The sequence below is a fragment of the Amblyomma americanum genome, chromosome 1 (genome assembly GCF_052857255.1).
Source record: "Amblyomma americanum isolate KBUSLIRL-KWMA chromosome 1, ASM5285725v1, whole genome shotgun sequence".
NCBI classification, from domain to species: domain Eukaryota; kingdom Metazoa; phylum Arthropoda; class Arachnida; order Ixodida; family Ixodidae; genus Amblyomma; species Amblyomma americanum.
The window spans coordinates 164,946,087-164,973,623 of record NC_135497.1 but is presented as its reverse complement, the minus strand read 5'-3'; the positions used below and the strand labels follow the sequence as shown (position 1 = coordinate 164,973,623).

Below are 27,537 nucleotides of genomic sequence, written 5' to 3'. Positions count from 1 at the left end.
TTCTCGGGGCTGCGACGCACCAAGCAACTTCCAGCACTGTAGCCGAGCTTCTCGGTAATTTGTGTGCTGCTTTTGATGACACCTTGGTTGAAGCAGCTGATAGCCTCAGCCACTGCTCTTTCAGTGCTACGCAGTGAGGCATGCTGATTCTTTGGGACCTGCTCCCAAATAATGGCATGCAGGCTTTCATTGAGTTCTGTGTGATCCTATCACTGCTCCTCACCCAAGTCGCAGGTGCTACAGGAGAGCACGAGCTTAGCACATAGCCCATATTCTCTGCCTGTCTTTGATAATTTCTCGTTTTTCGTGCCGCACTCGGGGCAAAACATAAGCCCAATGAAAGTGTTCACTGCGGCTAAGTCCACAATGATAAATTCTGTGCCGGTTTCCTTGCCGCTGTCGCTCACCAGTTCAACGTCGAGAAGCTTGAAATTTCATTCTGTTGCGCTGTGCGAGACGAGGCGCTCTTTCAGGCACTTCTTCACATCCGAAGCATTTCTCGCACACAAAGCAGACCCATCAGCAGAATAGAACACTATGTTGATGCAGTCTTGGATGCCTCCAGAAGGGCCCGCTGAAGGTTCGATCATGCCAGATGTACTGTAGCTGGGCTGGCTAGGCAGAGAACAGGCCGCTTCAGACGCAACAGGCGATCCTGGTAACGTGCTGTCGTCCTTCGGTCGTGCATTCCATGGACGTTTTCGTTTCTTTTTGTATGCTTGACACGTCGTCTTTAGGCGGGCATCTCTGGACATTCCGGCACAAAACGGAAACACGATGCGGCAAGAGAAACGTTCGGATGAGAACTCTGTCGCAAAAGCAAGGCGTCACAAAAAATTTCAGTCATCTCTTGAACAAAATTTCCCGATGGCGTCGTTGGTGTCACGTGACCCCAATTGACCAATCAGATTCCCCGATTGGATTAGACGGGTCACGTGACCTTGTGACGTTGCCACAACCTGCCTGCCGGATTGTGAGCAAACTGCCCACCGTTGCCAAATTCAATGCAGTTGCCACCTGCCCACCGTGGCGTGGCGCTGCATATGAGCTTTATGGGAGCTTGGGGAGAGAAACCTGGGTCTTGCAAGCCCCACCGGTGGCTGTGTTTGAAACTGCCACCGGCCGGGACAGTGGCACATCACTTAAAGGTGCACTAAAGAGGAATCTGAACTAGCCATTTTACCGCAGGAGCTCTTATCTACACGTTCCGGGCGTTCGAAACCTCGAATTATTGTCCTGTGCGGCTGATTGCCCTCATTAAATCGGATTAAACGTCCCGGCTCCCGCCTTTTTTGGAATTCAACGCGGTAGGTAGGCGGAGTCAACCAATGCGTGGAGTGCCTTTCAGCCAGTCCAGTGGCAGCTTTGCTTTCACTTTTATTTAGTTTTTCAGGTTTCTCTGAATAAACATTTTCAGTCAGACAATATAGCCACAAATTAGGCCCACGGAAATAAAAATACACGTGGACTCTTTGCCACTCCGCCGATGGCAGAGCGGCAACCCACCACGGGACTGGCTGATGCGTTGGTTGACTCCTCCTACCTACCGCATTGAGTTCAAAAAAAAAGGCGGGAGCCGGGACATTTAATCCGGTTTAATTAGGGCAATCGGCCACACAGGACAACAATTCGAAGTTTCTAAGAATTCCCGGAACATGTAGGTAGAGTTCCCGCGGTAAAAGGACAAGTTCAGATTCGGCTTTAGTGCACCTTTAACAACAGCACCACTGGCCAGTAGGGGCATGAGGACTCTCCGCAATCTATGAATGTGCTTGAGAGGATCGTGATGTCAACACCGCTTGACCACCAGTGGACCAATCATAGGGCACCGCCAAAGTTGAAAATGTGAGGACCCCTGAATTTTTTAAGTAGGCCCACCCCAGAAAATGCTATTGCGTTTTTTTCAACAAAATTGTGGTTAAGAAGGCCCCCAGGTTTTTTAGTACGCTGGCACAAGAGCTCCCACTGAGCAATTTCGCTGATGTTTGAACGGTTGGTCCTACCGTCCCAGGTGGTGGTTCAATTAATGACTGGCTGCCAGAAGTTTCTTGGGAAAAGCAACCTCTAGAGAGTGACCAGTTCCGCATATATGGGCGTTAACCCATTAATGCTATCACGTCATACCCGCAAAACTTAAGTTAGAGTTGCATTTAGCCTAACCACGCTAATTCATCCGCCATGTTTTTCAGTCCATGCCATCCCTCGTAGCGTGTGATCTGCAAAAATTTTATTAAAAGGGTCATATTCTTGACAAGCCTAGTAAATCAGTAACATTACATTCTTTTGGTTCTGAAAGTGTGGAATGACCATAGCATCCGCATGCAACAGAAAAGCTATGGTGTCAGAGCAGGGCGGCAGGCTTGAATTGTTCTTTTCCATCCGAGGATTGCATTCTTTGCTTGGTGAAGGCAGTGGGCTTCAGTAGTGTGGGTATTTGAGGGTCTGCTGCCTGCTTGTCTGGAGCAGGAGCTGTGTTCCTGTGGTCAAAATTTTGACAGTAACTTCACATTTGGTAGTTTTAAGTGGCAGGCTTATGCCTTTGTATATCGAATGTGATCCAGTCCAATGAAAAAAGGCAATTGTTGACAGATGTCCTAAGAACAGCTGGCTCTTCAGTATTCTTTACATCGCATTAGATGGCTGTGGTAAATGCCTTCAAAACAACCTTTTCAATATTGGCCTAGAGTCCAGTCACAACAAAAATTTATTAATCAGTTTTGGCTAGTTGATGGGACAGATTGCATTGGCTAGTTGCCCCCTTTATACTTGCGAAGTTTCAAGAGACACAGTTAAAATAGGACGCTTGCTGTAGTGAAGCCCTTCCCTTTGAGTCTTCACAGGCTGCAGAAAGTACTTCCCACCAGTTTCTTTGCTACTACGTATTGGGAATGTGGAAGCTCCTTTTCGAAATATGAAGTTTCCTTTCCTCTTGCAGACAGTATCAAGAACTGAAAAGAAAAAAAATGCTGTGGTATTATTTTTGATGGCGGGACATGATGTTCTGTGCACCTGGACTTTCCCCTCTATTGCTGAAATGTCAGTTTTGGTGCAGCGTGCCCATTTCTGGCTTTTATATAGCCTGAAAAAGTGTGTAGCAGTTTTGATACTTCGGAAAATTTCTAGGAGGTTATAGATTGAATGCTGCTGTTCACAACTTTTACCTCTTGCTACTGAGCATGGTGTCAGTATGGCCAATGCATCAGTTAATATTATGGAAGCAACTTTTTTCTCTTTCTTTCGTTGAGTATGGTGGCAGAAAGTTTGCAGTTTTTGTATGTGTTTATGGGGTTTGTCTTTCATAATTACTCAAGCTATGAGGGATGCCGTAGCATACCTGCCAACTCTTCTGAATTTTCCATAAAATGTACCAATTTGGACCTGTATTACGATTTTACGAATCTTGCCCCAAATTTTACAAAAAATAAATTTTATTTGCGAAAAACGTTTGAAATTTATATAAGAAAAAACCTCACCATTGATAATGGTACCTTGTGCCACCACGAGAACTCTTTCTATATGTACCATCTGCGAAATTAGCAGCAGCAGCAGCAGCTGGAACATTGTACAGATAGTAGATGAGTCTGATAGAAAAGAACTCCCCAATCCACATAGGTTGAGGTGGAGGAGGGAACCTTGCCCGCACCACTTATGTATCGCGGGTTATGTAGTAAAACATCGTTAATTCCACCCAACTATATAAACATTTATTCCTACTCCTCAACACCCATTAATTTGGATAATCCGGACTGCCGCCAGAGTTCTGTTAAATGCCTGTGTGCTGTTTATCCGAACGCCCAGATGCTGGCATCGGTCAATTTGGATGGACTCTTGAAGTGGTGCCGTGTCGGAGCTTGACCTGCTCGACAAACTTATCGCCCACATATTTGTCCCCATGCCTGAACTGCATGCTACATAGCTTGACATGCGCGCAACTGCAGGTGTTTTGATCAAAGGCACGCTATCGGCTATCGGCTGCGTTTATTAAAGCCCCTCAGAGCTTGTCAGTCAGCGAGCCGAGCTACACGCCGTTTAGAAAGATGATTGCTTTGTCGCGGACATTTTTTGCTTGTTCATTTGTGTGTTTATTGAAGGCGTCTTAATTGCTGCTCCGGCAAGGCTCTGAAACCATTGCGCGCATCCCTCGATTCTGGCCGTGTGATAGTTCCGTTCTTCTAGCACGGTGAAATTCCGCGCTCATCGTGTGCTGTTTACCGTTTATGCATTTACTCATGTGCGACACCCCGCTAGCATGTCATACACTGAAAGAAGTGGCGCAACGCGACATTTTGCTTTAAAACAAAAAAAAAAATGTGCGCTGGCTACCCGTGCCCCCCGCCCCTTGGTTGCAAAGGCTTTACGAATTTGAATGCCTTCAGGTTGGCAGGTATGCCATAGTGGAGGTATGCCATAGTGGAGGTATGCCATAGTGGAGGACTCCAGAAAATTCAACCTCTGGGGTTCTTTAATGTGCACAGCACTTTGGCTCTAGCATTTCGCCTCCATCGAAATAAGATCGCCGTGGCCGGGATCAAACCCATGTCTTTTGGGTCAGCAGCCGAGCACCATAACCACTGAGCCACTGTGGTGGCTCATTTTTGTATGTGTGTTGTTTGAGATAAAAGGAAGTTGCAGGTTTCGGATACAGTACATGGATACACTGACTGGCTAAAAAAAATTTTACATTTCTGAAGAGACCGAAAGTGGTCCTCCATATTCACTTCAACAGAGTTGCCAGGGAAAAGGTTAAATATATGTTTTGTCTAAAAAATAGTGCGTTATTATAGCCAAATGGGCATGTTGTATTTTGCTTAGAAAAACATGTCACAAAGCAGTCGTAGGCCTTGCATTTTATTTCTGTAAAATCGGGACAATTTCGTTCTGGCTGATGGCTGTCATTTGTGACCTTATTTTATGCAGCAGTGCACCTAAGTGCAGCAGTTTGGTCATATGAAGATCATTGGATTTACAGTAGAACCCCGCTATAGTAAACTCTGATATAGTAAAGTGAAACTGGGGTCCCATTTCACGTCCCATAGAGGACTGTACATATAGTAAAGTTTTTTTCAGATAAAACTGCTATAGTAAAGAGGGTCTGGCCGTGGTGACGTACCTCCCGTGGAATGTTAACGCAGCGTGCGCGAGGCCAATATTCGGAGGTAAATGCATGCCAAAGACAATAAATAAAACGGCACTCTTTCAGATAGCGGCGCAAATGAAAAAAAAAAGTAAAGCGGGCTGTGAACGCAGAAAGGAGGAGGCCCTGGTCGCTGAAAAAGGAAAGACAGTAAAAATGCGGTGAAGGCAAGAAATAGAGGCGCGGCAGCACTGTGTTAGCGGTACCGTCACAGCTCGACAATGACGCCATGTTCACGCTAAACTTTAGTATTCACATGAAATCAAACTCGCGTTATATTTGTAGCCCCATTGTATTTGTGCAAATGCAGTACTTCCTCAAGACGTAAACAAAGCCAAAAACGTGATAATATGAAATGTGGTAACTCAAAATAAATAATTATCACATAAAGGGACAATAAGAGCAGGATAGAAGGTATTTGGGAGTGTTTCATAAGCCAACACTGTGTTTAGTAAGTAGCCAGTGATTACCAGAGAACATCCTCAGAGCCATGCCATCACCAACAATTGATATAATGAAGACCCTGATATAGTAAAGATGTTTGCTGGTCCGAGTCACTTTACTATAGAGGGGTTCTACGGTACTTACAGTGCATTGCATTTATGAAAACATAAGGCCTCGTGCAGGGCTAGCAGTGGTATGGTTTCTCAACTTGGGTTGCACTTTACTGAGTTGGCATGTTATTTTTCTTTTATTTTCGCAGAAAAGCCCAGAAGATGTCAGCAACTTTGATGACGAGTTCACTTGTGAGCAGCCAGTCTTAACAGCACCGAAAGATCCCCGCCCTCTTACTCAGGAGGAGCAGGCACACTTCAAGGATTTTACTTACACCAGCAACTGGTGCTGAAGAGTTCTAGATGCCTCTACCTAGAAGTCTTTCCCTACTGTTGTATCTTCTGTGGTCATGGCAAATCCTAGAAGCACATGGTACACCAGGAAACAAGAGTGGAGCACTTCAAGAAGAAGAAAAGGGATTGTGGGTCTGATGAGAGCAGTGTGCTAATTATCTAAATTTCCTTGTGCAGAACTTTTTTAATTGGACAGATGTAGAGTTTGGTTCCGATTGACACTTTGTGGCATTACTGCTTTGCATTGTTCGCGGTCGTGTTGCCTGCCAATGTGTTAGAGCAAAACGTCAAGTGATGTGCTAGACAGGCATAGCATGTGGCATTCTTTGATTGTCGTGCAGGCGCAGTGTATGGCATTTTTCTTTGATTGTTTTGCAGAGTCACAGTGTAGGGCAGCTAAGTGAGAGACCTAATACATATGTCTGAAAAAAAAAATGATTTTGAGTGTGATGTTCTTCACTGCTTCTTGATGGTGTATGAGATGGTTGGAAAGCCGAGCTTGATCTGCTCAGCAGCAGTCTGAGTGGAATGCTGCTATTGCCCCCTTTTCTTCGTAGTAAATACAGCTTGCAGAACGGAGCTATGGGATTTGTTCTGTCATTTTGCACGGAAGTTCCTGGTCATTTTGCTTAACACTTAAGATGCAAGTCCCTAGCTTGCACAGCTGCACTCACTGGTGTGTTGTGACAGTACTTGGCCCTACTTTGATATTCGTTGCACCTTCATGATCTCGTGTGTCATGCCTTTGGCTGTGTTTTTGATTCTAGGTGTAATAACTGTCAGTCTGCTATTGTGTTGCTGGTCTTGTTTTTGTTGTCTGTCTATGCTGTGCATTGCACTACAGGTCACACATACACATATGCATGTATATCCACACACACAAAAAAAAGCCATAAGCATCAAGACTTCCTGGCTGCTTTCACGGCAGTTTCATGCAGCCCTTGGGAGCTGTTGCATGCAGGCCACTTGTGTGCATATTTAAACTGAAATATTTTTTCTCAAAACCAAGCCGTAAGAATGCTCTGCATTGGGAATTTGTGATGTCGCAAAAGCAGGCAACTCCAGCCTTTATTTGAAGCATTACCTTGCTTGGACTCCTTGCAGTGCCAGCCAGCTCTCCTGGTGTTTGGTTTCTGCTATGCGGAGTTTAATAGCCTGTTACATTAATGGGCTAGTGAAGGCTTGTTTGGATAGTACGCTGCAGGGTGAATTCGTGGCACTTGTCAGGATTCTGCACTGAATGGGTGTTCTTTATCCTGACTTCTGCTAAATGGAGGTGTACTGGGAGGAGGAGGAGGAGGAGGAAAGGGGGGGGGGGGGGGGGAAAGAGGTTGAGGCAGCATGGATGGAATCTCAAAAATCTGTTGCTTCTCATGTGCTAGCAACTTGCTGGAAAAGGGTATTCTCTCACGCTATATGATATGGGTATTACCTAAGGAAACGAAGGAACACGAATTTTTGTGCCTTTTTTTTTTCTTTGCACATTGAGTACAAACTGGTGGCCTATAACAGGGAATAAATGATCTTCCTGTTTGCTCATTGCTCTGAAACAAAATGAATGGGGCCAGGCTCGTAACCATAGCCAACACCTTTGATGTGTGCCTTTTAAAAGTGCTTTGGAAACAACTCTGCTCAAGCAAAATGAAAGGAAAAGGGAAGCAATGTTAATGTTTACGTGAAGAGGGCATTTATGCCTGTAACTTGAGCCTATGTCACAGGCCTTTATTAACTTGATTCTACTTCAGCACTGCCAGCAGCTGTGTTCGCAGTGAGAGGCATGCTGCTCTTTGTGCTGAAGCTGAGTGATTCATTGTTTTTGTTCTATAGCGTGACAGCTGCAGAAATGGGGGTAGTTGAAGATTCTGTAGTGAAAGCACCTCTGCTTCCTGCTCAAACCTTGGCACTGCTACAAGTCATTTCTGCTAGACGTGCACCTGAAATACTCATGATAGGCAGTGCAGCAGCTAGCTGTTGAAGTGGTGCACATGCTGCATCAGCACAGAGAGCACAGTGCACTGCCTTTGTTTTTTCCTCTTTGTAGCATTGCTGTCTTGTCTCAGGATCTTTAACTGGTGTTTTTGTGGGCACAGGGCGCAGAATATTGCCTCTTTCTTGCTGTTGCACTCGTATTTATGATAGTGGCTTTGCCCAAATTTGCTGAAGCTTTTCTTCTGCCTCTCTTGTGTGTTGTATGTCATCCCTTTACTTTCTCACATGCACTTGCAGTTTTTTTATTATTGTTAGAGCCCGTGTGCTTCAAGTCGTCAGTTAATAGGTAACGTTAGTGTGTTAAATTGGCTTGAAATGGTTGGCTCTTACTATGCCATAGTGGCTTTTTTTATGACTTTTTTCTTTTACGCATTTTGACAGTATGTGGTTCAGTGCTTATTGGGGCAATGAAAAGCTCCATTAATGCCAAGACAACCCTGTAGCATTAAGCAGGTTTTTTCCTCTGTGTTGGATCAGTAGATTGCTCATTCGGCTGTTGCATCTTTCAGCGTAAAGTCAAACTTTTGTGTTTTGTAATTTTATTCTAACTTCTAGTTCATTTTGATGTATTTTGGAGCTTAATGTTATACACTTTTTTATGTAATTAATTGCTTACCTAGCTTCCCAGCAGCTGCCTGTTCAAGGGGGGTGCAGCAGCAGTGGCTTTCATCATATTTGGCCTTGCTTTTGCTACTGGTAGTTTTAGAATTGCATCGTAGTTATTTAAAGATCTCAAAGCGAGACATTTGCATATACTGGGACCGTTGAAATTGTTACGATTGCACATGGCTGGCTGTATATAATATAAAGAAAGCCATTCATATAATGTGCATTTCTCTTTGTACTTATAAAGCTAAATTTGTTGTACATTTTACAAAACTCTTGGCATCAGTTTTTATTAGTGATGTCAATTGTCACCAAAGAATACAGGAGTAAATATGTGCACCATGCTGCTGTGCCCTCTGAGGAGGTTCAGTTCATGTTTGTGTCTGTATGCAAGACTTTTGCCTAACATGTAACATCTCCTTTCTGCCAAGGCCTTGTTTTGTGTGGCAGAGGGCTGGAAAGCTACCCATTGTTCAATCAAGTCAAATTCCAGATAACTGCAAATGCAACTCGAGAGCAGATGCATTTTTTGCCAGACATCTCGAAGTTTTATACTGGGAGCCTTCTCCGACATTTTTTTATCCATTTTGCAAACCAGGTGATGCACATCTTGCATGAAAGATTTCATGGGTGCCAACTGTTTTTACATGATATCAACAGCGTTCAAGTTGGCCAGTTTTTATTGCTGTGCTTTTAGAAAGTGTTTTGCAGTTATTCTTCGTTTTTGTGGAGCCTTGTGATTTTTTCGTTCAAGGCAAGGTTGATTGTACAGATGTTTCAAGAACATTGCAATGTGTATTAGTCAAGATAACAAAGTTGTTCTTGACTGTGTTGATTACAGGTCTTCCGTTTTATTACAGGATGGGTAGGTGTACTGTATATATGTTTGAATGTACTGTTACTAAATAAATTAATTGGACTGATGATATGGACAAGCATTTCACTAAGTGATTGAGAGGTTGGCAAATTGAAGTGAAGTGAGAATTATACATGCAGCAGCTAAGGTTAGGTAAACATTTGCATTTACTAACTGTGTGGCTTCCATTGCTTGTTTAATGCGTGGAGAAAGTAAGGCCCTCACTGCTTCCGGTGCGGTATTTGCTGTGTTCGCCAGTTTCTGATCAAGCTACTGTAGGAAAATTAAAATAATCTGGGAAATAACACTGCGCACTTCGCCGAGATTTTAGCGTCGTTGGACTGGTCTTTCAACGACAAAAGAGAGGAAAAACTACGCGTCGTGCGTACAAAGTCTACCCGAGTCCGGCGCTGCATCAAATGTCACGCGTTTAGCGGCACGTTGTGAACGTCGAAGGCGACTGTCAGCAGCTTTTGAGGGAATCGTTGTTTTTTGAGGGAAAGGAAATGGTGCAGTATCTGTCTCATATATCGTTGGACACCTGAACCGCGCCGTAAGGGAAGGGATAAAGGAGGGAGTGAAAGAAGAAAGGTGCCGTAGTGGAGGGCTCCGGATCAATGGCCGAGTGCTCTAACCACTGAGCCACCGCGGCGGGTTACTAGGGGGTGCTTAAAATTGATTTCGAGAAGCATACACAAAGTTCAAAATACTAATGCTGTAATGTAGTGGAAGCAGCAGTATGCATCTGTGATTGCCTTTGCACCATTTTCAGCAACGGCATGAAGTTTCCTGTCTTTAAATAACAGTAATATTGCATACAAGTTTTGTATTCTCTGTGCTTTCACTCTCCCACTATTCCTGGTGGTCAGTAAAATCTCGATGATGCGATCACGGTTGGCACAAATTTCGGGATGACACGGATTCGTAAAATTCCCTGGCCGGAGTGCATTGTGTGCAGTGTGCCGGGCGACGATGGAAGGTGCGCAGGGGTACCGCCGGGTAGTGGTAGCGTGAAAAGCAGGGCGAGCGCACGGAGGCGCAAGCAATGGACGCCGCGCAAGCGACGCAGAATCCGAGGTAAACGGGCTCCCCCAAAGTTAGCACCGCAGTCGGTAATCTGCAAATTCTGAAGAGCGCGCGTGCCGTTTCTGACGTGCATCGAGGAGGCCGCAAAGGTTGCAGTGCTGTCGCCGCCTGCCAGCGTCAAGATGGGCAACTGCCCACTGTGAAAAATGCCGAGCCGAAACAGCCCGCTAGAATCAGGTGCCTTTCTGCATAAATTTCTGTCGTCTATTATGTGTCTTAAAGAGAGCAGTAATAGAACCCGTACACAAGCCCATCAAAATTGAATGCCTTCCCGCCAAAACAAAACAAAAAAAAAGGCGGAGATAGGGCCCGTTTTCTAAAGCCCTCTTTTAAGGACAGATCAAATGCTGACAGTAAAAGACCACTTGAAAGCGTTTATTTTGGTTACAAATCTCTTATATCAGTTTTGTTACAATTGGATTTCTAACTCATGACGTTTAGGTTTCGCTTTCATCAGCCGAACGATGGCTTTGACATGACCTTTAGCCCACTTGAGGCACGAAATGAATTGCTGGCGGTAGAGCATTGCTAAGCACAAAATATTGCGCAAAAGCACGGTTTTTTGCAGCTGGACACCGTCTCCAAGTACCTCAATGTGCGATTGAGATGTCTAGTAACCCAGAGAGGCAGTTATGCGCCTTTCCTTTCCTCAAAATTAACCTTCCGCTGGTTTTGAGAAAAGAAAAGGCGCATAACTGCCTCCGAACACCAGCGCTGAAACCAGGGAGTGTGCTTTCGCACTAAAAACCTGCAATTTAAACCCTGATACGTGGCTTTAATTCGCTAAAACTATTCCACCATTCTGCTTCAAGAGTTGGAACAACATCGATTGATGTTGCTGTAACAGCCCCAGCTGTAACGCCTTCGGGCAATTCGGTGTAATCATTGTATAAACAAATATAAAAATGAAACCGAAACCGAAACAGCATTAAGAAGATATTAAGTTATAAATATTTAGTGGTCGTAGGGAAATGGCACGCAATGATCCATGCATATTAATGTCTAATACATCTCTTAAAAGAAGAAAACAAGAGAAATATATGGTGTCTACTGTCTTTTGTAGAATCTCAGGTGGTCTAAATTATCCCGGAGCGCTCCACTAGTCTAATCGGAACGTTCATACCCAACCCTTCTGCGCGCGCAACATCGCTCAGTGCCATAAATATTGCTCAGTGCCTCGTTTTTTTTTCTTGTCGTGAATTTAGCATTAAATATTAAGTTTTCTGGAAACGACAAACATACCTCACGCTACCACACTCAACGTTTCTGGTAATCTAGTAACGTTGACCACACTGTACCCACGCCTTTCGTTTCTATGACAACTAGTTCCGCTTGTCCGGCGTGACGCCCCGTCGGCTGCCGTCGGCCCTGTTTCCTTCCTTGTTGACCTCGACAGTCGTCGGCATTCTCTACAGATGCAAGCTTGTTTAGGCACTTTCCTTGTTTGTTGAATTTTTCAGTGCTGGTCGTCATTACGTACAGAAACAGTTTTCTTGAGACTACCATGACGTTGAAATTAATTGTTACCGATGATAAGGCACGTCTTCTTTCACGTCTCAAACTTTTGATCCAACAAGTTGCGGACAACTTCGTTTCGTCTGGAAACGAATATATTAAAGTTGGTGTTTCCGGTGAGTATCATGTAGTTTATTCAGCCCATATGGGGCACGCGAATGCAGCGCTGACCGTCAACTTGGTTTGTTGTTTGTCTTTTTTTCTTTTTCAGGTGGCAGCATGGTTGGCATGCTCGCCAGTTTGCTGCTTGAGGTAAAGACGGATTGGCAAAAATGGCGGTTTTTCTTTTGTGATGAAAGGCTTGTACCATTCGACAACAGTGAGAGCACTTTCGGCTGCTACAGAGCGCAACTTCTACCCAAGCTTAATTTAAAAGAGGAGCAGTTTGTGATCGTGAACCCGTCGCTGTCACGTAAGCCCCACATGCCCGTCGTTTTGTCGCGCAGCATCACAGTTCTACATCATTTTTTTCAGCTTCTGACGCAGCTCGAGACTACTGTGAAAAATTGGCAAAGTACTTTAATGCCGTGCCTGAATTTGACTTGCTGCTTCTGGGAATGGGACCTGATGGGCACACTTGCTCCCTGTTTCCTGGCCACAAGTTGCTTGAGGTTGGTGGCCGTGTTTTTGCCATGCTGCCCGCTTTTCAGTGAAATTCTAGGCTTTCGATTTCAGTGTGCAAAATATGTGTGGTAGGTCACTGGCCATATTTCCTTCGATTCCTCAGTGCTGCATTATTGTCTGTATTATACTCCAGGTCTAATACTCTCTATATAGAGTGCATAGCTATGGAAACGGTAGGAAAGCATCAATATTTTCTCCTCTTTTCATGCCATTTATTGAGTGCCGAACTGGTAATTATTTTATGCTATATGTAGTTCGTCCCATGGGAGACTTGGAAGCTACTACATCGGTGTGCGCAGACTTACACTTTGTGTAGTCATATACCTAGTTTTTCCGTGAACTGAAAAATGAATGTTTAACAGTATTATTTTTTTCTAGGAAAAAAGCAAGTGGGTGGCTGAAATTACAGACTCTCCAAAGCCGCCGCCGTGCAGAGTGACCTTAACTTTACCCGTCATCAATTCTGCAAAGCTGGTTGTGTTTCCAATTTCTGGCGTTGAAAAGGCGGGCACTGTCCTTGTGAGTTACTGCTTCTCTATTCTTGTTATTGGCATATAAAAAATGAGTCACTGCAAATTATAGCCCCATCGCCTTTTGTGCTCATAGTACCCTGATTTGTTTTTTGTATCTATCACTTCCATTTCAAGAACTGAGGTTTGGTGGAACATGTATGAAAAGAAAAGCAGTATGGTGATGAGCTTTTGAAATATTAGCTGCTAGTAGACATTGTTGCCGTTGAAAAAAATAAGCTATTAATTTTGAACATCATAAGGTGAGATGTAATGGAAGAAAAGTGGCACCATGATGTCTACTAACCTGTAGTGAAGTTTTGAAAAGCACGTAGACACATCATAAGCCTAGCAATATGTGGGACAAACATTTAAAAACTATGCCATACATTTTGTTTTCATTATGAGTTGTTGTATCCATGTTATATTATTTTGTTCATAGTGGGGCAAGGTGAGTTGTACTGCTGTTTATTGCCAGCAGCATGCAATAACAAACTTTCAAGTTCAAGCGTAGTACAGGCATTCTGTTTTGGCATGTTTCCTTTTTACTGTTTGTGAAATCGCGCAATGTGAAAAATTTGCTGCTTTGGACTATAGAATTATGGAGTACTAATTTGGCAAAAAGGCACTGTGGCACATCACTTATGTGTTAACATATGCCTTCCCATCTATTGTCAAATTAGTACTCTGCAATGCCATACTTGAAGGAACATCAACCAGCCTAGGCAAAAGTCCTGCTGTTGCTCTGTTTTTCTGTGTTTGTTCACAACTACTGTACTTGAAGACATGGTGACCTGCAGCTCTACTTCCTCTGTATCATGATGGAAATGGTGAAGTTAGACAGCTGTGAAGAGAAGCAGAATGATAGTCGCTTTGAAGCAGGGCATGTTCATATTCTTTATTACTGTAGTGATGATTGAGGATACAACAATGAAACACTATGGTGGCCACTTGGTTGTAGATTCAACCTGCCTGCTAGGATTATGAGCATAATTTTTATATTTAAGGTAAGGGTTTCCAAATATCTGAAATTTTCCAATAGTAGAATATCATCCTATTCAATTCGCTGAACAAATAAAAAAGATATTTGGAACAAATCAAATTTGTTGTAAAGTTTTTGAATAGTTGTTGAATAATTGGCACAGTGTTTGAATAATGCGCAGCAGTTTTCTTTTACGACAGTTAGAAAAACAAATGAAAACTAAGTACCTCGACATGACACAGACAGGACACGCACGCACACATACACACAGTGCTAACTTCCAGCAATCATATCATGCACGAACAAGCCCAAGTGTGTACCCTTTTGAAAAACAAGGCCCACTCCAATGCCACACGCACCATGATGCCACAGTCTGTCTGCATGAAATCGAGTGTTCAGCGCTGCAATGTGCCAGTTTGTGACATCATTCATTATGCTCATATATGGCCTTGAAGATTTGGCGATGAGGCAGCACTAAGGAAGGTTTAGCAAACTAGCAAACCCCACTTTTGATGCACGATCATGGAACTAATGACTCATATGTCGCTCTCGCTCCTCTACGCTGCTGAGATGAGGTGATGTTTATTCGCTGTCGTCACGGGTACCAAAAGGTAATGTTCTTAAACATATGAGATGGCAGGTGTAGAATTATATACTGACTTTGTGTTATGCACCCCCAGCACAGTTCAGTGTTGTGTCTTTTGGCCACTATAGATATATCTCCCATAAGCTAGAGCGCCATGCTGCATGCACCACCGATAGCGGTTAGCTCTTTCACATATTCGTTTTGTACGAATATTCGCACAAATAGCATATATACTTAAAAGTACAACCTCTGTCTGTAAAGTTTCGAGACTGATTTATTTTCTTCCCTAGAAATGATTCCCCGCAACAAATGTTGGTGCGAATGTGTAGAGCTATCTTTTCGGGCTAACCTGAGCTATTTATGTTAATTGCTGTGGCAGCCGCTAGATGGCACTACATGTAGAAAAATACGTTGTCACTAGTCGTCTGTGCATTCTACTGTGAGTGAATGTGGAGAGATAGACGTCCACCTCGAACAGCGTGTAAACATAAAATTCTGTGTGAAGCTTGGCAAGACAGCCACACAGATGTATGAGCTCCTTCGTGACGCTTACGGCAACGAGACATTATCACGGGCGTGAGTTTTCGAGTGACACAAGAGGTTGGTTTCGGGGAGACCGTCGGTGGAAGACGACACAAGGCAGTGGCACCCTTCAACCTCACGGAATGAAAACAACATGGCTCGGATCAGGGAAATCGTACAGCAAGACCGCACCATTACAGTCCGCATGCTACCAGATGCTCTCGACATTAGTAAGACAACGTGCCACCAAATTTTGCATGAGAACTTGGGGAAATGAAAGCTGAATGCCAGACTTGTGCCGCACTCCCTCACACAGGACCAGAAGGACACGCGGGCATCAGTGAGCTATGATTTGCTCTCCGAGGCAGAGAAGGATGCTGCATTCGTCGACAGCAGCATTGCTGAAGACGAAACATGGTGTTTTCAATATGATCCTCAAACAAAGAGGCAGAGCGCTGAATGGCGATCCACAAGCTCTCCGGCGTAGAGAAAGGTGCGGCGACAGAAGACCAAAGCAAAGACGATGCTGATAGTTTTTTTCGATGCCAGAGGTGTCATACACCATGAGTTCGTCCCACAAGGGCAGACGGTGAATCAGGAGTTTTATATCCGCATGCTCCAGCACATGCGTGATGCACTGCGACGCCATCGCCCTGACTTATGGGCATCTGGACAGTGGAGCCTCCTGCAGAATAACGCAAGGCCACACACCGCTCTCAGCGTGACAAAATTTCTCGCCAAGCACAGCATTACTGTACTTCCCCATCCGCCATACTCGCCTGACCTCTCCCACCTCTCCCTATGCGATTTTTTTCCTTTTTCCTCGTGTGAAGAAAGCCTTAAAAGGCCGCTGGATGCGGAGCGTGGAGGCCATTCAAGACGCCACGACATAGGAGCTGACAGCCCTGCCAAAAGAAGCGTTTTCCAACTATTTCCAATACCTCAATAAGCGTTGGAAGCTGTGTATAGACTGCAAGGGAGACTATTTCGAAGGGGTGCTGCACAAATGATTTCAATGTTAAACGCATTTTTATAATGGACTCAATCTGGGAACTTCACGAACAAAGGTTGTTTTTGATTTATGTGTGATTCAGTTTGTATCTACATTACTCGAATTGGCAGGACGCTTCACTATTCATATTTGATTCAGTTTTGAAAAAGTGCTATTTGCACGCCCCTAGTTTAAGGTAATTTCACATTGGAATCAAAAGTGCAACCACAACCCATAAACAGAACACCATCTTTTGAAAAGCCTTAGTGAGCAACTAGCATGATTCATCATTTTGTAAGAAATGTTACTGTGAAGTGTATATTCACCAACCAGCCACACATTACTGTCAAGCTACACATCTGAGTAATAGTGCATAGGCTTTTTCAGGCTTAAATCTGTCTTCTATAGTACAAGTGCAGTTACATACTAGGGGCGGCCATGGAACATGTTTGGGTTGTTGAAAGGACAATCATTGGAGTAGTGTTGTCATTGCTGCCAGTACCATGCAATGTTTCATTATTGTCATTGATATAGCCACACTATACAGTTCGTGCAAAGAAGAGAGATTTTTTGCAGTGAACTTGATATCTGTTGAGAAAAAGTTGGTATTGGCAATGAAATGGGCTTGTAGGTGGTAGTCCTATGGGCTGATGTGAATGCCTGCAAGTGGTGTTAGCTTTTCTGATCTCTAATACAAGACAAGAAGGGTGCAGATGTGAAGCAGTGCCATCGCTCTGGTTTGTGAATGCATGCTTGTAGGTTGCAAATATAAATGGCATTATGTTAAAATGAAGGCCGCGCAGTTGGTGATAAGTATTTTTTCTTGCGCTGAGAATGTTTCTCGATGAGGGTACGTACATTCTTCCTAAATTGTATTTAGCGATGGCTTCACCGATGTGGTAGCTGATGAGTCGGTTAAAAGAACTGCATTACTAGTTTTGTGGTGCGGAGAGGGAGAGGAAAAAGATATCTGGAGTTTTCTGGCCTACGTGCACTAGTTGAGCATTTACAGATGTTCACGTAACGCGCCGCTTACTTTTTTTTTTTTTTCACCCGCTGCACTGGCTCAGTGGCTTCGGTGTTTGGCTGCTAACCTCGAGGTTGCAGGTTCTGTTTTATTCATAGCTGCGGCATTTCGATGCAAGCGAAATGCTTAAACGCCTGTGCGCTGTGCAATATCAGCGATGTTAAAGAACCCCAGGTGGTGTAAATTAATCTGAAACCCTCCACTATGGCGTGCCTCATAGCCCATGTGTCGCTTCGGAACGTTATAAGCCCCACAGTTTGCAGTTAATAGTTTTAATGTTGATTTTAGTTTTTCTTATAAAAGGTCTGTATTTTTTAATTTATTGAAATTTTTCATTCGGCAAAATGATTCATGGCTCCCCGAAGTGTATCCTTCTTGCTTCCAACTGTAGTGAAGAAGAAATGTGTACCTACAAGGCCAATGCATATACTGTAGTGGTGGGCTTTGGATCGATTTCAAGCACCTGGGGCTGTTTTGAGTGTACCGAAATTTATTGAATGGGTTTTCTTGCATTCCTCCACAGCAGTAATGCGTCCGTGGATCAAACCTGCGACCTCACGCTCGGTAACAGAGCAAAGCGGCTTGATGTTTAACTAGTTTAACTGTAGAGTAGGTCCTAAGCGTCTCTAAAAGAGTGTGTTTGTTTACTTCTTGCATTGAATGTTTGTATTTTCAGAAGGTTCTACACCCGAAGGACAAAGAACAGCCCCTGCCAGCGTCACTTGTTCAGCCTACCAAAGGCGATGTCATATGGCTTTTGGACAGCGCGGCTGCCAGCCTGCTGCCAAAATAAATCCATCACGGCGTATTCATTGGCACCAGAGAATGATGTGTGTCGACCTCTTATTAAATGTTGGCTTCAGTCCATGCGTGCCTTGAAAAAAAAAGGTTTTCAGTGAGGGTGTGTATTAAGCAGAGAAGAAAATGGAGTTTCTCACATTGGTGGTCTTGATTGAGCAGTTACACTGCAGTGCCTCTTTAGTAATGCGGTAGAAAAGCTGAAAAAAAAATCAAGCGAGAAGGTAGAAATATAGTTTTAAATCTGGGTTCAAGCTTGAAATCTAGTGTCTGGTTTTAGCAGTTGCAGTGGATCGCTTGTGTCCTGTGTGCACTGTGAATCTGCTGGGACTTTCCATGAGATTATCCCTCCTTTGAAGGGAAAAATAAAAAGACTGGAGGGGACACTTAAGCTACTCAAGGATACGACGTGATAGCGTTAATGGGTTAATGCCCATATATGCAGAATTGGTCATTCTCTACTTAACATTCACAGATCCCCGAGAGTTCTCGTATCACTCCTGGTGCAGTGGTTAAGCGATGCACCACTGCCCTGAGGTGGCAGGTGCTGCCACCGGTGGGGCTTGTGCGACTTGGGTTGTTCCCGAGAAACCCTTCGCGACCAATCGTTAATTTAACTGTCACCTGACATGGCGTGCAGTTTTCGAACAATCTGATGGGCAGGTTGTGATGATGCCACAAGGTTACGCGACATAGGCGGCCAACCTGCTTCCTAGGTTGCTTCTCTGGGGATTTTTCTTGTATTTCCCGCTCACGGTCAACGGTGCAAGATTTTCTGCGACACTAGCTCTTTAACTCTATCGCCTTAAAAAAGGAAGGGTTAGAAAACAAAATTGATGAAGCTGTTACGGCTAACATGAAATTCGGCGACAGCTGGTGAATGTAGTGAGGATGGTGGTAGTGAGGTCGGCAGCCGGAAACACCTTGCAGCGCCGGCGCGGTAGGTCAGTGGTTACGGTGTCGGCTGCTGACTCGTAAGTCGCGGGCTCTATCCCGGCCGCGGCAGTCGCATTTCGATTTCGCTAGAGGCCCGTGTAATGTGCGATGTCAGTACACGTTAAAGAACCCCAGGTGGCAGAAACCATCCGGAGCCCAACACTACGGCGTCCCTCATAGCCTGAGGCAATTTGGGACAAATTTAAATCGCACAAAACCAAAACCAGCGTGGAGCGGCAAAAGCCAATAGCAGCGCATGCTGTGAGGTCTTTGAGAAACAACACGCAGCACGCACGCATCAACCGGTAGCCAAGCGGCTTGCCCCAGAACTGCTGAATTGTGAAGTGTTTCCGAGCCGCTTCCGCCTTCTGGTTGCCTCCGACGCCTATTTTCTTCGCCATCTGCAACGCGCACTCTCGGGTCTTAACGATGAAGCTGCCTTAAGTCTTCCTGGCGGCAGGCCACTCGTGTAGGGTGCTCTTGCCGCATCCTGAGTTCGGCGGCTCGCACTGCGACGTCTCGACGGGCTGGCTGCTTTTTTTTCTGGTCTTGAGCTCGTCGTAAAGCCGTGTGAAGCAGCAGGGTCTGTTATCGCCGGTTCCCCGTCGCGTTTGAGAGACGATGCGCGCCGTTGAGGAAGAGGAGCACAGACGGAAGGTGCCAGAAGAGTGCGAGCAGCCGCCGCGGGTGCCGGACGAGACATTTTTGTGGATGTGTTAGACTTCACGAACTCAGCTCCTTCAATTCCACCTCACATTTTTCTTTAATTTTAGTTTTTGATGAAATTAAAAGTCGCAGTAACTGTCTCGAACCTCAGTGGACACCTCGTGTGGGAAAAGGCTAGGAAGATGGGAGTGAAAGAAGAGGTGTAGTGTAGAACTCGGGAATAATATCCTGCATGCGTTATGCATTTCCTGTTTCATTTCGCTATTCCCTTTTGTTTACTTCTTCCTTCCTCAGCATTCATTTTATTTTCGTCCAGTAAATATTCTGAAAAACTGTGTGCCCCCCAATTCTTGGCCATGTGCCATTGTATGAGGATCGACGACAATTTTCGGCCACCTGGGGATCTTGAACATGCACTGACATCGATCGCACAGCACACGGGCGCCTTTTGCGCTTTGCCTTGGTCGAAACGCGGCCGCCGCTGCGTTTCTGGTGTTTTGCTCCAGATATTGGAGAAAACAGGAGGAGCGTCAAGCAGCGATAGACGGTATTGGCCAGCTCGGACCCCTCGACCCAGCTTCAGCTGGTGAAAAATGCCTGATGGGCAGCACCCGCCCTTGGACTCCCAGCGCAAAAATCTGGAATACGGTGCCTGTTAATGTGAAGCTTGGAAATAACTTTAAGCTGTGCTGCAAGTTTTTCATTATTAACAACCAGGAAGGGCCCTGACCTCCACCCTTTTCTTTACGGTTTGTTGACCTTTATGAACTTTTATTTCCTGTTCCTTATCGCTGTGTGTTTTCCTGTTCCTTATCGCTACTTCAAGTGTGCATCTTGTTCCAAGCCATTATTACTGTCTGTTTTTTATTTTTGCTCATTACGACTGTCTGGTGTATTTTATTTTTGCACTGGACCGTTTCACTAGCCGCACGGCTATCGGTCCAAATATTTTTTATGTAATGCCTTGTACTTTCAAAATAAAGAATACTTTGACTTCGGATAACCGACCCCTAAACTGAAAAGATCAACAAAATGTTTTCCCTAGTCGCTATCCCTCTCGCCACAAATTACGGTCGCTTCAGCGCTTCTCGCCACCTGCTTCCTCAGCACACCTTCTCTCAACACCGTGGCCAATGCGATTTTGGGAGTTGAGGCATCAACAGATGTCGCTGTGAAAGAGAGACTGAGGACAAATTAAAGTTGGCCTATGTCGGTAGTTTAGTTTTCTAAAGACAAAGCAGCTTCCACGGAAAACGAAGCTTGTATAAGCCGGAAAAGACCAAGAAATAAAATTACTGGTGTCATCTTCACAGACGGATTTTGCTAGTAAACGCTCCCAGGTGGCACCGAAACATTACAATATGTTATACATTTTTGTTTCGGTCAAACATTCTTTGAATGTTCTAAATCCCCCTTCTTTTCTAGCCTTTTTGTAATGTTAGAAATGAGTCTTCAAATAATGTTCTGAAACATTAAATAACGTTTAAACTCCATAAATGTATCGTTATCGAAAATGTAGCAACCGTGCAAGCGAGCCCACCAGTGTGACTATACTCTGTAGGACTGTTTTGCAGGGACCAGCAGCGAGGGCGACACTTCCATCTCCACAGTACAACACAGCATGCGACTCGTACACGGTATGCACTCGCCTCCGAAAGAATGCAATGGAGTCAAGCTTGTGTACCCATTACTGAGGATGTGCAATGCATGATAGGGGCGAACGGGTAATAAGCAGTTTTCTAACAAAAAATGACAGGGTTGTGCATGCAATTTATGGTGGGCACAATCCAAGGTTTAGTTGCAAAGTACTGCTAGTTGAAAGAAATGTTCACTGTAGGAACAGTAGGAAAAGTTCTGCGACCCAGTGCTTAAAATATATTACGTTGTTTTATAGTTATCATTCAAACATTATAAAATGCTTAAAAGGCTATATTAAAACAATGTTTACATTCAATGTTAAATTGATGCACCAGATATGACGTTCGTTGTATGTAAACTTTAACATTAATGTAACATTCCAATGATACATATATAACGTTACTGCAATTTGCGTAACATTTTTTATAACATTTCTCTAACGTTCGGTGCTACCTGGGCTTCGGTGCGTCAACACAGTTTTTGGGGCGTGGATCCCAATGGCTAGGACAGGGATGATGAATTTCTATGGCGCAAGGGCATCTGTGGCCAATGAGCGCCATGGCGCAAGGTTGTTCTTTTTCTCAAGGTGGGGTCAAGGACCCATTTTCCAAGCATTTCACCCTAAAGAAGCCGAGCACCAGGCAGGGGAAAGCTTGTACCTGTCGGAGCTAAGGCGAGGAAGAATCAGCTCCGACAGCTGCTGCTGCTGCTGTTGTTGATAGGAAAAAAGAAAGGAAAGTGCACGGGCCTGCCTACTGGCTCAAGCCGAGCCACGCTCGCTGCCTCGTGCTGAAAGTAGGAGAGTTAAAGGATAGGAGAGGAAAGATAGAAAGAAAAGACGCCGCGCGCTAATAGGCCCATAGGCCCCGGGCCGATCCCGGAGGCAGTGCAATACCGGGCCGACCCGTGCCAGAGTGCGTCTAGCACTCCGCCATATTCCAAAAATAAGTTTAATATCTTGGGTCCAAGGAGCAGCGGCAGATATTAAATCAAGTATCAGGTATCACCTGATCAGACAGCGTTGAGATTCTAACTGTTTTTAATTGCGCTGCTCGTGCTGCGGCGGCCTAGCCCAACTTCCTCTTTCTTGTCCGGCGCCGCGTGCCATGGCCTGCAAGCCGAGCGCGGCGCGAGAGGCGCTACAGACCCCCCCCCCCCCCCCCTCCGTAGAGCGAAACCACATGATTCGCCTAGCGGATGTGCTTGGAGGAAGGTGCGGGCAGAAGAGTGGCAACGTAGGCTGGTTTGAGGCGGTCAGCAGCCACGACGTCTTCGCGGCCGTTGACGTGAAGGTCTTCTGCGCACGATGGAGAACGCGGAACGGTCCATCGTAGGCTGGCGTGAAAGGTGGACGGACGTGGTCACGACGGATGAAGACATGGGTGCAGGAGACCAAGTCGTGGCTGACGAATACGGACTGAGGGTGATAGGAGTAATATGTGGCGAAATGTGTTGCGTAGATCTCGGATGTAGGTGGAAGCGTCATGAATTAACGGAGGAGAGGAAGGAGAGAATTCCCCAGGAAGACGCAGGAGAACACCGTAGACTAGCTCAGCAGAAGAGCTGCCGAGGTCAGCCTTCAGTGCCGAGCGAATGCCCAAGAGGACGATGGGAAGGTGGTCGGACCAGCGTTCCCTTGGGTGATCAGTGGTCAGGGCAGCCTTCAGTTGTCGATGTAGACGTTCCACCATGCCATTGGCCGAAGGATGGTAGGCGGCCGTATGGGTGTGGCGGATGCCCAGAATATTGGCAAGGGCAGTAAACGGCCGATTGAAACTGGCGGCTGCGGTCGGTGGTGACGACAGACGGGCAGCCAAAGCGAGAGGCCCAGCCGGTCATGAAGGCCGAAGCAACGGCCTCGGCTGTAGTGTCAGCAATGGGCAACACCTCGGGCCAGCGGGTGAAATGATCCACATAGGTGAGCAGATAAGAGACCCCACGTGATAAAGGGAGTGGTCCAACAATCCCAGTCACCCTAGGGAAACGGCCAAGGCGGTAGAAGTCTGTCGTGTCCGCTTGAAACTCGGCCGCAGTAGCGGGGGACTTCACAGTTCTAGGGAACAGATGTGCCGCGATCAGCGTGGATACTCGTTCCACTGTACGGCACATCGTCGGTTGCGAAACATTTGCCAAGTCACCGGTGACGACTTGGAACGTTTCACTTCCAAAAAATCGAAGCGCAATGGCCAGCTGAAGCATCGGTGGTAGCGGATGACCGCGATTGCTGACGCTTTCTTCCATGGGCAGGCACTTCAGAAGCTCTCGCACGGTGTCCTTCGAAAACCGGTACCGGGATAGGAACTCCCCATCGCTGAAATGCTCCAGCGGGTTTATTCTGTCCCGCAACGCCCGTCGTGGCACAACTGCAGCTTCGCTATCGTCGGCGCCGTCGTGGAACAGTTCGTCCACGCGTAGCACATGTTCGGCGAACTCGGCGAGCGAGCCGGCAGCCATCTTAACACGGTTGAGGGGGGACGCTTCGGTCGAGGAGGCGTTCAAGGTAGCAGCAGCGCCACCTAGAGATTTTGGAGGAAAGCGTGGAGGAGTTCCTCCGTTCGAGGGCCGGAGGGCCGGAGGGCCGACATAATTAGTTTTTCGACATCAACCTCACATCACCCTCTTTCGATTACAACCATTCGTTTGGCGCCACCTCTTCTAAGTTCCTCGCAACTGCTGCGGACACATTTTGCGGACATGACCTTGTCGACATAGCTAATTAGTAATGCTTTCGCACTAAAAATCTTAGCCGCGCTTGTTGCGCTCTGAATGTCAGTGTCGCTGAACCCGAAACAGCCGCGAGGTTAGTTGATGAACCAGTGCTCTGATATTTGCTATGAATAAACATCAGTGCTTTACGTTGTACTTTTTCTAGTTTTGTTACATTAGGCACTGAATGGGAGAACAAAACTGTGTTAACGTACTCTAAAGCCTGACGAACGAGAGCAGTATATGCAAGTAGCTTAGTCGACGTGGGGGCGAGACGCAGACATCTTCGGAGAAAAAAAGTCTGCATAATGCCTTGGAGGTTACGTTAGCAATGTGCGCGTCCCATCTGATGTCAGAAAATTCAAACAGCGCTAGACAACAGTACCAGAAAGAGGAGGAGACAAACACGGCGCCGTGTTTGTCTCCTCCTCTTTCTGGTTCACTTGTCTAGCGCTGTTTGAATTTTTTTGTTACCATGGGACACCAACTAGCCCGATCTGCCGTCCTTCTGATGTCAGAAGTTAGTGTGATGCCCAAGTACTTATGTTGGTGAACCTTCGTCAGTATTCTGCCATTGACAAAGTACAGAAAGTCATAAGGTCGCTTTTTTCTTGTTACCGTCGTGCAGACTGATTTAGTCGTGATATCGTCATTTGCCATGTTTTGCACCATTCAGCTAGCTTGTTCAGTGAACTGCTGAGTGAAATATGATCTTCGTAGCTGTTAATTGTTTTGTAGATAATGCAGTCATCGGCAAAAAGTTTGATGTTAGAATGAGTATTGTTGGTTATGTCGTTAATTAAAATTAAAAATAACAGTGGCCCCAACATGGATCCTTGGGGGACGCCTGATGTGATGGGCACTGTCGCAGATTTCATGCGCTGAAAGAGTACAAATTGTGTGCGGTTCGATAAATAATCTGTAATCAAATCTAAGATTTCTCCCTCCCCGATGAACCCTCGTAATTTTCCTATTAATTTGCTGTGGCAGACGCGATCAAATGGTTTAGAAAGGTCCTATAATATAATATCCGTCTCGCTACAGTTATGGATGGTAAATGTCAGATCATGCACAACCTCGGCAAGCTGTGTGATGGTTGATAGCCCATGAAGGAATCCGTGTTGGTTTGACGATGAAAGGTTATGAGTATCAAGAAAGCTTGTTAGGTGCTTAAGAATGATACGCTCGAGCATCTTGCAAGCAGTGCTGGTGAGAGATATTGGTCTGTAATTGGAAGGTGATGTGGTATCTCCCGTTTTGTGAATTCATATGATTTTTGCCTTCTTCTAGTCATCGGACTGGAAGAAGACAAAAAGCCACTGGTTAGCAGCTTGACGAAGGTTGCTGCCCCTATATTTGAGAGGTTGAAGGGCGTTAACATACAGCTTCTCATTGAAACAATTATAGACGTCTGGATTAAAAACAGAGATCACTTACACATATGTTGTAGACATTCTCAGTGGACACAATCAAGCTTACTATTCATAGGTGTACATGGGGACATATTACAAGCACTAAGGCACAACTAATAACACGATTGGACATACATTGGTGCATACGTTACACACTGCAATGCTACCCAAGCACTTGGCATGCCATGTTACAATAATACACATAATAAAAAAACGCACCATGTTCATTATGATGCAATCTATCAGCAGAAAAAATAAACAAAGTTACGTAAGACTTCATACAATGAAATGTAAGGGAAACCATATAAAGGCACCATTAGATGCAGGACACAAATTATCGACACAATCGCAACAAATTGTCATTGAGGACCGGAAGTTAATTACATTGCTAGGCTAAGTTGCAAGATCTGTGCTAGAAATCAGATATTTTTTCCAGTATTTTCTTGAGATATTTTTTTATCTAGATTTACATCCTCTAAGTTATTTTACAGTTTTGGAAGACAATTTGCTATCCTCTTGCACCCTTGGTTATTTCTAGAAAATGGCAGCGTCCAACTCTTTCTGTGCCTGATGTATGGAAGTCGCAAAGTTTTTGTCAGGTCGCATAGTTTGAGAAAGTAGTTGAGAGAATTTTTCAAGCTGTCTTGGTATTTTAGCAAAACGTTGAATTCATATATGTACACCGCCCTTAAGCAGCTTAAGGCCGTTCGACGCACATTCCAGATTACACAATCTATTCATCTGCTCTGCGCAAAGTATCAATGTCCTGTATGCATACATTGGATTCGCGGCCATGCCCAGGATCCACATGGCATTCAAGCGGATACTATGACACACCTTGACACATCAGACGATCCGCCACCTTCCCCTCTTCCCCCAGATCCGTTCCTGTCCCATGTTTCCGATTCATAAGTTACGCACCAGAGAAAGCGCGCTCTTATTCCTCCGTATTCGCGCCCTCTCCCCCGTAGTCTTAGGCCCGTTTCACATGCATGCGATTTTCGCCTGCGACACTGCGAATTCTGTCGGTCTGCGACTGGGGAGAGCCGTCGGTCTAGTCGCAGACGGCTTGCGATCGAGTTCCGTCTGGTTGGTATTCAGTCGCAGTGTCGGTGTGTTCGCACTGCGACTGACCAATGGGGAGCGCCTAGATGGCGTGCGACGTGCGCTCACGTGGGAGCTGTTATCGCGGTGGAAGCAAAACTGCTTATTCTAATGAAAACATACGGAATAATGTCTTTCATCTAAAAATACGCTGGTCATAAAATCATCAACACATTCCGTGTGACGTTTCTGTCGCGTTTAATAATGGGCTGACTATGCAAACATCAAGCAACCTTGCCGGTTCCTCCGACCGAATTCGTTGTGTCGGTGTTGCATGTGAAAGCAGTGACCGAAAATCGCACTGCGGCCTCACCGACTACACCGGTTATTTTCGGTCCAGTCGGAGCATATGAAACGGGCCTTATTCGGCAGGAGGAAGTATCCGTGCGCCGGATTCGGGTAGGGGTGGCTCTGACCCCATCTGTCCGTCATCGGTGGCGGGAAAAACCAGCAACTGACAGATGCAACACTTGTTGTGGACGTGCCCAGCAGCAGCACCTGTGAGAAAACGGCTCCTCAGGGAGGTGGGCTTGCGGTGGAACCTCGAATGTGATTTTTAAGAAGTGGACAATGAACAATCAATACATAAGGATTAAACGCTCGAGCATACACAACTCCATCGCGTCCCTACTTTTGTCCTGCTCGATAATTCACCTTGGTTCTTCTTTGCGACACCTTGCCTTTTTCATTACTGGCACAAATTAGCCGAGGCATGCTGTTGTATTGCTGTGGCATGGAACAAGGGGGCATAGCCAGGCATTTTCACCCTCGCGTCCCAGCATACATCCTCTGAGAACGCTCCCATCAAAAAGCGGTCAACTCTGCCTTCACCGAATGCCACTCGATCAATCACCTAGTTCGGCAAGTATAGTAAAGAGGCATGCGGGCCGGGCCTGCACGAGGAACATGCATGTCAACTCACGCATGCCCTGGCCTTCAATCGAATCTTCTGTTCCGCGCCCTCATCCAGGCCCATTACACCTTGCCAGATGGTGGCAGTGG

At 45.5% G+C, this 27,537-nt stretch overlaps 2 protein-coding genes across 7 annotated transcripts in view; both read left to right on the top strand.

The window, feature by feature from the left end:
- The window catches only part of Pkn (serine/threonine-protein kinase N), a 101,757-nt gene extending 92,254 nt beyond the window's left edge, over positions 1-9,503 (top strand). For all 6 annotated transcript variants that reach the window (XM_077647622.1, XM_077647624.1, XM_077647620.1 and 3 more), the window contains one exon: positions 5,838-9,503. In XM_077647622.1, the coding sequence (XP_077503748.1) occupies positions 5,838-5,981 (144 nt within the window). In that variant the 3' untranslated portion in view covers positions 5,982-9,503. The remainder of the gene's footprint in view (positions 1-5,837) is intronic.
- Positions 9,504-11,884: 2,381 nt separating this feature from the next.
- On the top strand, positions 11,885-18,101 carry Pgls (6-phosphogluconolactonase). Its single transcript, XM_077647617.1, has 5 exons — positions 11,885-12,150; positions 12,246-12,446; positions 12,509-12,645; positions 13,037-13,177; positions 17,952-18,101. Exons 1-5 carry the CDS (start codon positions 12,024-12,026, stop codon positions 18,066-18,068), a joined length of 723 nt encoding a protein of 240 aa, XP_077503743.1. The 5' UTR covers positions 11,885-12,023; the 3' UTR covers positions 18,069-18,101.
- Positions 18,102-27,537: the final 9,436 nt, after the last annotated feature.

Bases quoted from the DNA above. Each gene is read 5' to 3' on its own strand.
- Pgls (XM_077647617.1), top strand. From the start codon at position 12,024: ATGACGTTGAAATTAATTGTTACCGATGATAAGGCACGTCTTCTTTCA. The intron at 12,447-12,508 runs GTAAGCCCCACA...CATTTTTTTCAG, and splicing joins CGTGAACCCGTCGCTGTCAC to CTTCTGACGCAGCTCGAGAC. The intron at 12,646-13,036 runs GTTGGTGGCCGT...ATTTTTTTCTAG, and splicing joins CTGGCCACAAGTTGCTTGAG to GAAAAAAGCAAGTGGGTGGC.